At 36.6% G+C, this 12,881-nt stretch overlaps 1 protein-coding gene across 2 annotated transcripts in view; it reads left to right on the top strand.

Moving 5' to 3' along the window:
* The window catches only part of NLN (neurolysin), a 39,237-nt gene extending 27,338 nt beyond the window's left edge, over positions 1–11,899 (top strand). The window contains exons 8-13 of one of the 2 annotated variants that reach the window (XM_069879857.1): positions 506–872; positions 2,153–2,354; positions 6,046–6,232; positions 7,137–7,265; positions 7,838–7,974; positions 11,215–11,899. In XM_069879857.1, coding sequence (XP_069735958.1) covers positions 506–872; positions 2,153–2,354; positions 6,046–6,232; positions 7,137–7,265; positions 7,838–7,974; positions 11,215–11,349 — 1,157 coding nt within the window. In that variant the 3' untranslated portion in view covers positions 11,350–11,899. The remainder of the gene's footprint in view (positions 1–505; positions 873–2,152; positions 2,355–6,045; positions 6,233–7,136; positions 7,266–7,837; positions 7,975–11,214) is intronic. The other variant, XM_069879858.1, reaches the window with a different exon arrangement.
* The last annotated feature ends 982 nt before the right edge of the window (positions 11,900–12,881 follow it).

Here is a 12,881-nt window from a genome sequence, read left to right as displayed (position 1 = left end):
GCCACTGGATACTTTAGAAGCTAGTCACTGTATGGGCAAGAACTCTCTAGTTTCTTCTTTTGTAGGACTTTAGCTAGAAGTAGGTAGTAGTCTGTTTTGAAAAGTCTTGGAAGGAAAAGTAGTGTTTGAATTTTTTGTTGCACTTCCAGTAACTAATAGTAGTTGTAGTCTGTAACTGTTTCTGCAGAAATGTATCAAGAGATTACATAAGGTAAAATCAAAGGCTTCAAGCATAAGTGCCTAGTGTTGCTTTCCTTTCTGGTCTTTGGAAAAGTCTATATTTATGAAAACCCTTCACACGTACTGCTAGGCCTATGTGTATTATTTATAGTATGCCTGCAGTTAAATCTTAAGAAAGCAGACAGTTTGCTTGCTGTTAGTCAACAAGTGGAAAACTGTAGCATCTGCTCTTGGCATATGTGCTCTAAGTTATGAGTGTATTTTATACGAGTGCATGTTGCAGTAAGGAACACAGAAGCTGATTCCAACACTGTCTTTGTTTCAGATGATTTGAGCAAGAAGCTAAAGCCATTGCTTGAGGAAGAAAGGGAATTCATTCTAGATTTGAAGAAGAAGGAGTGTAAAGAAAGAAACTACAATTATGATGGAAGAATCAATGCATGGGATCTTCATTATTATATGAAAAAAACAGAAGAACTGAAGTATTCCATAGATCAAGAAAAGCTGAAGGAATACTTCCCAATTGAGGCAGTTACGGAAGGCTTACTGAATATTTACCAGAAGCTGCTCGGACTTGTATTTGAGCGAGTAGAAGGTGCTCATGTCTGGCATGACAGTGTTACTCTTTATACAGTAAAGGATAGTTCAACAGGAGAAATATTAGGGCAGTTCTATTTGGACCTTTACCCCAGGTAATTATGACTTAGCGTTTTACTTCTGTGTTAAATGGAATTAATCTTAGTGGGTAACAGCTGCAGTTGAAATTAAATGTGTTTGGAAGTATTTGTCTCACTGACAAGACCATTACTTTGTTCACTCATTCTGGATTGCTTTCAGATTGTTTACACTTCTTGGTTTTTTACAGTGTTTCTTGCTTGTATTTGGTTTGTGAAGTATTATTGCTTTGTTCATTTTCTTGTAGTATTATTGTCTAGTCAGTTGTCCATAATTGTTTGCCTCTATGTACTTTTCTCCTCCTTGATGGCAATACTGTGTTCTACTTTTCATTTATGTTGAAATATTACTCCAATCTGTTCAGATCAATTATGTTCCTCTGTGCCAAGTGTCCTTACTTTCTCCCCGTCCCTTTCTACACAATATATGTGTATTTTATACCATGTTGTCCAGGCTGTTGAAAAAAGCATGAAGTAGATCAAGACCAAGAACAGATTGCCATTGAACACACCTTGAAATCTATTTCCAGGTTGATCTCTTGCTCTGCAGCTCTCTCTGTAGCTATTTACTATCTGTGTTCTGTCAGATGAGGACTAGACTGATCTAACAGTATTTATTCTTAGCTAGTCCTTTTTGACCATTTCTTACTGCTTTTTTTTAATATTCTTCAGCGATTTATAGATTGGCTGAATACATTTTTTAATATATATTGATTTAGAGCTTCTTATTATTCTTTTTAAGATAGTCATGTGTTATTTCCTTAACCTGTTTGCCCATTCCACCCTTTCTGCGTATCATGTGAATTGCTGAAGCTATTTGAAGCTCTTCTGACTTTACCCACTTCTTTTAAATCAAACTTAGGGTAAAAAAATTCAAAATGTTTCTTTTAAACCTTGGATCACACTGAAAGTGCAGTAAACTGTATTCTTTTGTCTTCTATAGCAAAAGAAAAAACACTGCTTGAAAGGACAGAATCTAGTCCTTCCTGTTACAGTAGCAGATTAAAATAGAATTAATGCCTGAGTTATATATACTTGCAGTACTTGAGTAAAAATCAGTTTCTTGTAAATGCTGCTGTGAATATTAAACTGGAGTGATACAAGTACTGCAGGTCTTTTCCCCTTGTATTCTTAACAGGGTTTTAAACTTACTGAGTATTAGAAGTCATGAAAAGCTCTAATTTCTTTGTGTAAAGCTTTAAGGATACACTGACTGTCCCTGTTCTTGAATAGGCTTTGCCATCCTTGTGTGTACGCTTGTGGTTTGAAGGTAGTGTCCGATATATTTTCTTGTACAGAGAGGGAAAGTATGGGCATGCGGCATGCTTTGGTCTCCAGCCTGGCTGTCTTCTCTCTGATGGCAGCAGAATGATGTCTGTAGCTGCTCTGGTAACCAACTTCACAAAACCAGCATCAGATCGACCAGCATTGCTGAGACATGATGAAGTAAAGACTTACTTCCATGAATTTGGTCATGTAATGCATCAAATATGTGCTCAGGTTAGTGAAGTTTCAGTTACAGTGTAAAACTTAATTCTTTCTCCACTGTCTCAAAGCAAGGTCTATGTCCATTTTGGTGGCTTTTAATTCTAGTAAGGTACACATGCAGTTTTTCATTATTTTTCAAAGTGGCAGGCTGGATTTTAATTTTGTTTCTAATTTTTATTTAAAACTACAGGAACGAATACACCGTCTTATGAAAAACATTTTCACAGGAACATATGTTTTTTCATTGTACCATGCAGATGCCTGTGATGAGTGTGTAGGGTGATGAAGGTGCTCAGGGGTGGCTTCTGTTACAGCTGTCAGAGGGCTTTGTATTACTTCTAGTAGCATGCTGGATACCAGAAGCAAAAAAAGGTTGCTGTACCTAGGAATGCAAATGGTGCATGAAATCAGACCACCTTCAGCATTTTGGCATTTAGTACTCTTTTGAGAGCTGTCACTCTCAACATCAAAAGCATAAAACAAGCTGTGCCTGAGTTATTGTATTTTTTTCTGCTCTCCTGTCTGACAGGTCAGGGTCCTCACAGTGACCAGAAAGAATTCAAGCTAGACTGCAGATTTTGTGTTAAGATGTCAATGAAGTTATAAAATTGCTGGTTTCATCTGTACTCACATGTAAAATTGACTCTTCCAGATGACAAATTTATTACTGGCCTAATGGAAAACTTTGTGTTTCAGTGTGAAAGGAAAACATGTTTTTTTAGCTAGGCTGTAGCTATATTGACTTTAATGGATGTGATACTGTATTAGAAAATAATAGCAACAGGTGTTAGAGATTAGTCTTCTAATACAAACTGTGGTGATGCTGTTCAGTTATTACCTGTGCAGCCCTTTCCATGGCTGGTTTAAAACCCAGTCCAGCTGAATCAACAGAAAAGCCAAGAAATACCAATTATAGGTTATAGATTTAAGACGTGATAAAAGAATAGTGTGTTTAGAGAAGATTACTTAATTTTAAGTCTGGGCAGAGATTAAGTATAGGTTAATGGAACAACTTGGGGGTTTTCTTTGAAGTGAAAAGGTGGGCAGAAATGAAAACTTGTTCCAAGAAAAGATAAGTGACTTTTATGACCAGAGTGTGAGTGTGACCTGCTGAAGCATCACTTCTGAAGGAGAACTGATTTGAGACAATAAGGAACAGCTTAGACAGATGACCAAGATGGACTCACAGCAAGAACTTCTTGAAAGATCAATTATATGATGTCATGCAAAAGCATATATATAGTTGCTGATTTTCATGGGTCTTTGCCACTCACTGAGGTGATGGCCTAACTGACTTGTGAATAAAGCAAACCTAGAGCTACCCACCATCTGGACAGATCCTTTAACAAAGAGGCAAATCTCAATATTAATTCACCAAAGAATATCCATGATTATCTAGAAATCTAGACTTTATGCAGCACTGCTTTCATCTTCCTTATAAACAAGTACCAAATAATAAAATCAGAGAAATGTGACGCACGTTAGGTTTTAATTCTTGATGTTGATCCGAGAGACTAGGAGTGCAGAATAAAGAAACAAAGTAACAGAAACGTGTATACCAAAAGCAGAAATAAACAAATTATGTGCAAGCAAACTTCAGAAACAATTGCAAGACTTGCTTAGATGTTTTTGCATCGTGCTGAAGGTAGAAATGTAATCATTATATGATAGTATCCACCCTAAGACAGGTGTTCCTGAGCTCAGAATGGAGAAACAAAACCTGTTCTTTCTTTTAAACCGTCTCGAATGTGTTTCTAAATGAGACACACTCAGCATGAATATAAAACTGACTGCAACAGTTTGATAACCCGTGAAGATGTGCCTGTGTGTTGCAGAGCCCCTTCTGAGCATCTGAAGCCAACAATTCCACTGCTTATGTACTTCACTTGTTGTGGAATTGCGCACAGGTCAGGGAGGCCTGCTCTCCAGTTGTCTCTCCCACCGCTGAGGTGGTTTCTATGTGCATAGCTACCATGCTTATTAATGTTGTATTTTATGTAAATTGCTATTTGCATACCTGCAAATGACTTCCAGGTCCCACATGAGAATATCCTGTCCTCTGGGACTTGCTTGTGCAAAGCACTGCCTTATTTCATGTGTTGATTTGTTTAAGCATGTCAAAACTTGACATTTAATGGGTGTGGGGAGATCAAACTGGGTGGGAATCTGTGAGTTGCTGGTAAAAGTCAGCTTTTAGAGACTGTTACTCCTTGTAGTGTACTGGAGGTCTGCTGGAAAGTGAGGTATCAGGCCACTTAGAGAAGGAGATACCATGCCTTTAGGGAAGGAGACCTACTCATGTACTTGAACTAAATGTCTTTAATATTTGTTGTTAGTGTGGTGCTCTTGTATATGAGTAAATGAAGATCCCTGGAGGCCAGCAAACTTGCCCTCCTCTTGCCTTTTGCTCTAGCCACTTCTGTCACCTTTTCTTCCCAGCTGATGCTTCCTAGCTCTTCTTCATAGATGCTATTCAGCAAGAGCAGTAAGAAGGGACAGCCTGTTGCAACTAGAGATTTGAGTAACCCTCAAGTGTAAATGAAGGCAAATGTTTTCCCCCTCCTATGCTGTTTTTCTGAAAGGAAGATACATGCACGTTACACAGTTTTCAGTTCAATGTTATTTCCTATATTATATATGTATTTTTTGGTAACGCTTCAAAAAAGTAAGTTCAAAAGCCCATCAGAAGATGTAGGATTTCCTGATGGGGGATAGAATCTAAGAATATCTACAGCTTTTAAAGAGGGTGTTTGGGAAACAGAGAATTCTCTTTGTTTTAGCACTTGAAATGTTTTGTTAGAATGTTGATGAGAAGGGAAGAACAATAAAATTGGGTTGGCAAGAGGAGGTAGGGTTATTACCAGACAAGTGTGAACTGAGGCCAAATAGTTTCTGTTGGCGTTTGGACAACTGTCTTTCAAAAGTGACTGTTTGTTTTTCAGCAATACTTTGGGTTTGGAATATATTTTAATGGAGATTCCTAACAATACAAAACTTTTCTTCAAAATTAGTATCTGGTGGGTACTTTTTAAACATGAAACTAAAAAATAAAAAGCTCTAATGTGGTTGGCTTTCAGAAGGAAGATCTTCTGTTAGTAATGGATTGTCAGACCTTGAGATCTTTCATGGATCAAGTTGCTAGGATTCATTTATTTGAGGCCATGTATTACTGGCTAAAAGAAATGTGCTCTATGTTAACTGTGTGCCTTATGAATTAAGGCAATTAGGGCAAAGCTTGATTGGATAAGTTGGTCAAGTAAAATATTTGAATCAGTGCAGTATACTGTAATAAAATAAATAATTTTTAGAGTGTATAATTGGAGTTTATTATTTTGCTTTAGGTTAATATAACAAAATTGTGTAACAATTTGCAAATTATATCACTGTCATAAGACAGTATAGAAACATTCATATTACTGTCATAACCTAAAAGGTAAAAATCAACAATATTAAGAAAACTGAAGTACTGTTTCACACCAGTAGAGAATGCAGCAAGTAACTACTGAGTAATCTGTTTTGTTTGCTTGGTAATAGTCTATATCTGAATTTTTGCCCTCTTTTCTTTAAAATTATTTTTATTATTATTGATCTGTTAAAATTCCTTTGGCTGTGATTAACAGAGAAATTTTGGGATCTGAAAGTTTATATTGTGCTAGAAATCCTGGCTTCTATTTTCATTTAATACAATGGCTTTCTCTTTTAGACTGATTTTGCTAGGTTTAGTGGAACTAATGTGGAAACAGACTTTGTAGAGGTACCTTCACAAATGTTTGAGAACTGGGTGTGGGAAAAAGAACCACTGCAGCAAATGTCAAGACATTATAAAGACGAGAGCTGTGTTGCAGATGCTCTCCTTCAGAAACTTGCTGCCTCTAGACTGGCTAATACAGGTATCTCTCTCCTCTCTGTCCTGCCACTATATATAGATATTAAAGAAAATTATTTTAAAAATTGGTGGGAAGCATTAAAGACAAATATAACAAGCCCTTTCGTTTACGTTTCTTCCATGTGTACATTTGTCGCTATCTTTCTGGGTTTATTTGTGTGGGTTACCACCATTAGTGAATGCTGTGATGACAGATACCACTCTTTTGCAGCAACAGTAGCAGCTCTGATTTTCCAGGCTACCCGCAGGACTAAAATACCTTTGCATTCTTTTCAATGGGTCTTTTTTACCTACTAACTTTGCTCATTTTAAATTTGGGGGTGTGGGCGAAGGTCCTGGGTTTTCTGTTGTTTGTTTTCTTGTAGCCCAGGGCAGGCACTGTGTATTAGTGCAGTATCAGATTTCTGCATGTATAATTTGCCCGTTATGTTGACAGACATGAAAGTTGCTCGGAGATTTATTGAATGTACATAGTGTATCCTATACAGAAGAGGTGTAGTCCTGCATTGCTCAAATGGAATCATAGAATAGTTTGGGTTAGAACAGACCTTAAGGATCATCTAGTTCCAACCCCCCTGCCAGGGGCAAGGATACCTCCCACTAGATCAGGCTGCCCAAAGCCCCATCAAGCCTGGCTTTGAACACTTCCTCTTAACCTCTTAACTTATCAATCCAGAACCTGAAGTCCATGTTTTCTGCCTTCCCAGTAGATATATTGCCTTCCTAAACTAAGGTGCCAACTGTCATCTTCCACACCTTGCACCACGCTGCGTATTTAAGATGGAAATTACGTAATTCCAATTATTTTCCATAGTTAGAATTCTTATAATTCGGGATGTATATTGAGAACATTGTATGAAAGATGCTTAAGCTACTTTGCTGATAATTAAATGTTCTTGCCCAATTAGGCTTTTTAACCCTCCGTCAGATTGTTTTGAGTAAAGTTGACCAAGCACTGCATACAAAGCCATCTGTTGACCCAGCAGAGGAATATGCCAAATACTGTATGGAGATTCTAGGGATTCCTGCCACCCCAGGTATGTCAGTATGAAACTTTTCCCATTGCCCTGAGTGGGTGTGGATTGGGGCCACAACAGTTTTTATTTACCTGCCGGCCTTGTTGGGAGGAGGGACTAAACTGTGACAATAGCATGTCTAAATTGTTTGACTAAACATGCCTTTATTTCCAAATAATCCTTGGCATACAAAAAACCCAAGTTTTTAATAAAGAATCTACTTTATGAAGCTGAAATAATTACTTTGAAACTTGGAGTGATCTTAATGATCTCTTCTGAAGGAAGATGAAGGTGAATACAAAATTTAACCTTTTGTAGGTTATATTTTAGAATGATGTGGTGCAAGTATGACCTTAGGTGTTCTGTTGCATCTGTGTTGGATGTGCACCTAGTCTAAACGGGAACTTGAGTTTCCTTGGTAGTCAACAGGCTGAGCAATTCTTCTAGAGTTGTAGTCAGACCCTTTATGTTAGAAATTTTGAAGTAGATTATATAAATTCCTCATTAATTTATACTTAAAGTTGAATTACTTTATACATCTAATTAATAACTGCACTTGATTTAAATAAATTAACGTTAATCTGCTTTTCAAGGAACAAACATGCCAGCTACTTTTGGACATCTAGCAGGTGGTTATGATGGTCAATACTATGGTTACCTGTGGAGTGAAGTGTTTTCCATGGATATTTTTCATAGCTGCTTTAAACAAGAAGGAATAATGAATCCAAAGGTAGGTGATGAATGCTTTTTAGTTAAAACTTTTGTTGCACTTTGTCTCTGAAATAACGTTTATTACAATCATGATTCATAGATATAACATCGCAAATACTTCTTCTATACCTGGCAAGTTCAGATCAACAAAAAAAATGTCGAACTTACTTTAGAAAACAATATTAAAATTTCCAAGAGCACTTAAAATTTAATACAATTCTTACATAGTCATATATTTAATATTATGTTCTGAGACTTTTAAGACATTGTGTCACATTGACTAATACCTTCCTCTTTGATCACTAAAAAATATACATTCCTCCATTGGAAGAGCACATGCATATTTTTCTGCTGTAAAAGCTGTGTGATAATGGTGCTCTGTTTCCATTAATAGTACCTCAAGTGTCTGGTACTTTTATGTAGTTATTATTTAGAAAATTAAATTTATTTTAATCTTTCCTTTCACAGCACATCATAACTTGCAATTTTTTTCCTCTTTAGTTTTGCTCCCAAGTGGCTTTTGAAGTTCAGATCATTGCTAGGTTTTAGATTTACTGTGCTTTTTTTCCCCTTTTGTAATTCTTCAGCCTCTTGTGCCTCCAGCAGACAAAAAGAATAGTTATGTGGTTAGTAGTCCTGCCAATTCTGGCAACTTTATTTATTTTTCAGTTACTAGATGTGTGAGTTGAGGTGCTGCAGTTCTATCATGGGAACCTTTTGGTTTTTCTGATCCTCTTGCCTGCCTTCTGGATTCAGCAGCCAGTTCTTCCCTTCAGCAAATGTATACAAGAGAGAAGTAAAGGAGCAAGTAGAAAGTGCTTAACCTTACTGTTCCTCTCCTGGATTGTGCCTTCATTCCTCTTTTTCCTTATCACAGACACTGGAACTTCTAAAGAAAGAAAACAAGATTAGACTTTGACCTGGACAATGAGAGGAGGTGGGGTCGGGGTTAGAAAAGTGAGGCAGTGGTTAACCAGTGAAACCCAGAAAGTGGTTTGTGAAGAAAAGCAGCAAACTGAATAGTTTCGAGAGGAGATGTGATGAAAGGTTTGGAGGTCAAGGTTGGTTTTGAAATACTAGGGATTGAAGACAGGCCCATGCAAAAGAATATGGGAATGTTGTCACTTGTAAATAAGAATAGGAGAGAAGAAATGGCAAGTTAAATGAGAGAATAAAATAATTTTTTATTAAAATGTTTTTCAAATTACTCTTAAAAATAGCATTTGGGGAGGGATCAGACTTGCTGGGGCTTTTTAACTGCTTGGAACTAGGGCAGATGGACAAGATTGCTGATGCCAGACCTGTAAACTTTGTATCAGTTCCCTGATCTGACAGATGCACACCCCTCCAGTCTCATCAGAGGCCTTTTCCCTCTGTTAGCTTTAGTCCCTGCTCTTAAAACCCCTTTCTGAGGGATTGTATAGTCAAACCACAAGCTATAGTTTGCCAGAATTGCTCTGTGACCTTTGATTCTCCTGAGGAATGAAAGTGCCTTTTATTCTGATTATTGGATGGGGATTTTTATTTTCTTTGTCTGTATAAAGAAGGCTTTAGGAATAATTTAATTATACTAGAAGGGAATATTTGCTGTGGTCCAGGTAAAAGGCAACTAATGCATCTTTGAATATGAAGCCTGCTATCCAGGCTAAGAAGTGAGGAAAAATATTGTGTGTCACTCACTTTCTAGCATGTGTGTGCACACACACTTGACTTGAATGCTGATATAACTTCAGGGGTAACTGGAGATTATCCTTCCCTCTTCAGAGCTGTCTTCTCAAACTGGTTATTTTTCAACTCTTCCTTATGTAAGTGTAATAAACAAACACTAGTTTTTTGTAGTTAGGTATATTTTATTATATGTAGATTTAGACTAGTCTTTGGAACAACAGAAAAAGAAAATAGTTAATGGTATTATGACTAGGGTTTTAGAAATCTGACTTACCTCTTCCTGTTAGAGTGAAACCTCTCTTCCTGTTTTCAGCAACAGTTATAGAAAGTAGTTTCAGAGACTGTACTTATAAAAATTCTTCACCAAACACTTAACTCTCACTTCATTGGTTGTCACACTCCTCAATTCTTGCACGTTACCTGAGAGAACCTCTAGTCCCCCTAAAAGTAAACAATGTGCTAGTTCTGGAGAGACAACAACAAAGAGCTGTCTACTCAGATAACACATTTAAACTACAGGGAACAATATCTTCATTTGCTACTGATCTCCAGGAAACTAACAGCAATAGTGAAGAATCAACAATGCTTCAGTGAATATCTTTTTTTTCTGACTGTTAATTCAGGCAATGCAATCAGTAATGCAGTGAGTCATGGAAGTCCATCAGTTAAAAAGACCTGTGCTTGGTTTTGCAGTACAGCTATCCGGAAGCAGTGTACTCTTGTAATCTCATAGCTCTGATGTGTGTGGGAAGTATATATGTATATATACAGTGACTGAATGGAAGAATGTTTTTTTCTTCAGTGCCAGAAGCTTCTGAGTCTTCTGCATGCCAACTGATATTTTCTCGTTGATAATCACATCTCAGAAGCCCAAAATTCTCCAGATGCATTCTTTAAAAGATGACGACTTCTTGAGAAAGTCTGCATTGCTTGCTGTTTTCTCAGGAGCTTGGTTCATTCTTTTCAAAGCAATCCATTCCATCTGAAGTAATAATGTTTCTTCCTGCAAATAAAACCTGAGTTAAGCCTCCTTTACTTGAAGATATTTTAATAGGGGAGTTGGTTGTGTTAGTATATATATTTTATATCTATTTTATATATGTATTTATATTAGTGTTTATATAATATATGTGTATGTGCCATGTCATTCCTCAATGCTATGTCTGTCTAACTCTTCTCTAAACGGAGATTAAAGAAAGATAAATCAGTCAATTAAGAGAGAATGGATGTTAGGTTTCCTTTTCCTGCCAGTGTTATTCCATAGGGATAGTCCATCACTGAAGACTGTTTGAAGCTTGTGGATGCATTAATGCTTTATAGAACATCTTTGATGCAATTTGTGATTGTAACTTGCAAAACAGCGTAAAACCACAAGAAAAAGCATTTCTTCAAGAGTAGATTAAATTTTTGCTCTCTTCAGTTCTTCCAGCAGATCTAAGTCATACTTCTGGTATAGCCTGATTTACTATTAAGCAAATCTGGAAGGAGAGAAGGTGTTTAATCATAAGTAGATTTTTAAATGTGCAACAAATGCAGAAAAGAGGCATTTCACAAAACAGAGATCCTAATATTCTGCTTTACCTTCTGTCAGGCTGGGATGAAATACAGAAACCTCATTTTGAAACCTGGAGGATCTTTGGATGGGATGGATATGCTACAAAATTTCTTGGAGCGTAAACCAAGCCAGAGATCTTTCCTGTTAAGTAAGGGATTGTGTGTTCAGTAAAATTATGATTCCTTTGTAATGGCATGAAGTATGGAATGAGCTGGAAATGTCACGTATCTCACATCTTAACTATGTATCACTCTAGGGAAACTGGGTCACTTTTTGATTTTTTTTTTAATTGTATAAATAAAAATGTGACTTTTTAAAGTTGCATAGGACTGCAAAATTAAGCACATCAGGGAAAAAAATTAGAAGTGCAGAAGCTGAAGAATTTGGATGCTAACTTTTTTGAATTATTATCAAATAATACTAATCAGTATGGGGATCTGATACCATGTTTCTCTATGAATAGATGCATTTAAACTGTGTCTTGTGAATGCAATTTAAAACTGGAAGGGGATAAAGGACACTACCAGCAATAAAAGAAACAGATGCATTCTTATTCCTTATTCTTCTGTTGTTTTGATGGCTCATAAATGTCATTGATGGAGAGAAAGAGTGTTTGATTTCATCATGGTTTGGGTTCAGTTTAGCTTCCTGATGAATTTCAAGACTGAGAACCTGCCCCAGACAGCCTAATAGCCAAGCTATTTGTGTGATACTTTAAGATTTCATTGTGGTGCATGTTAAATTCTTGTATAATTTGCAAGCTTATACTGTATCTCTAAAAAGGGAAAAAAAACCAGCTACTGATTCAGTTACCACTTTCTTTTCTTCATTGAGGAAAACCAGCCAAAATATATGACCTTGGCAATTCTTTCACCGTTTTCTTTTCTGTTGATGATGACAAATCAGGTCTTTCTTTTCCAAATTAGACCAACACTAGCACTGAAAAGTTATGCTTGAGCAATTACAATGGTTTCAGCTGGTTTGTGAACTTGAGATGCATTTAAAGAAGGAAGAGAAAAAACATCCCTGGTGGGAATGGTAAAAAGTCAATCCAAGATTCTCCTATTCCTTTACAATGTTTCATGCACAAGTGCTACAAAGAAGTGCTTCATAGGTCTAATGATTTCAGCTATGATAGTGTGAAGTTAATTAAGGAATTATTTTGCAGATTTTTCTGCAAGATCAGGAAAGTGAGTCTTACCAGCCAACTCCACACCACCCAAATAACACTGCTAAGCCAGGTGCACTTTTGTTGTCTTTAGATACCTTACTTTGGTTTTGGTATTGCAACACATATGTGAACAAACTTTAATTTTGGTTCCTAGCTATTATGTTTTAGATAGATGAACCATAGCTGCAAATGCCATTGGTGTTTGTTTGTTTAACTGTGAAGTAAGAAAATGTGCTCAGTCAACTTAAAAGACTTCCTCTTTTTTCTAGCAAAAGAAAACTGAAAGGATTCACTTTGGGTCAAATCCATGTTTTAGGGGGAAAGACAACACAATTGTAAATGTTCAGTTAAAACCTTATTTCTGTGTCTTTTTCATTTAAAGCACTTAAACTGGAGGGAGGGTTTGAAATCGAAAATTTTACAGGACTTATTTTTGAATCATGCTTAGTTACAGATGTGAGGAAACGTAAATATTTGTAGCCAAAACGTATTAACTATGTAGTCTTACTGGAGCACACAATTAAGTCAATTC

This window comes from Phaenicophaeus curvirostris, chromosome Z (genome assembly GCF_032191515.1).
Source record: "Phaenicophaeus curvirostris isolate KB17595 chromosome Z, BPBGC_Pcur_1.0, whole genome shotgun sequence".
NCBI classification, from domain to species: domain Eukaryota; kingdom Metazoa; phylum Chordata; class Aves; order Cuculiformes; family Cuculidae; genus Phaenicophaeus; species Phaenicophaeus curvirostris.
Note: the sequence above shows the minus strand (reverse complement) of the source record. Positions and strands in the feature narration are given on the sequence as shown.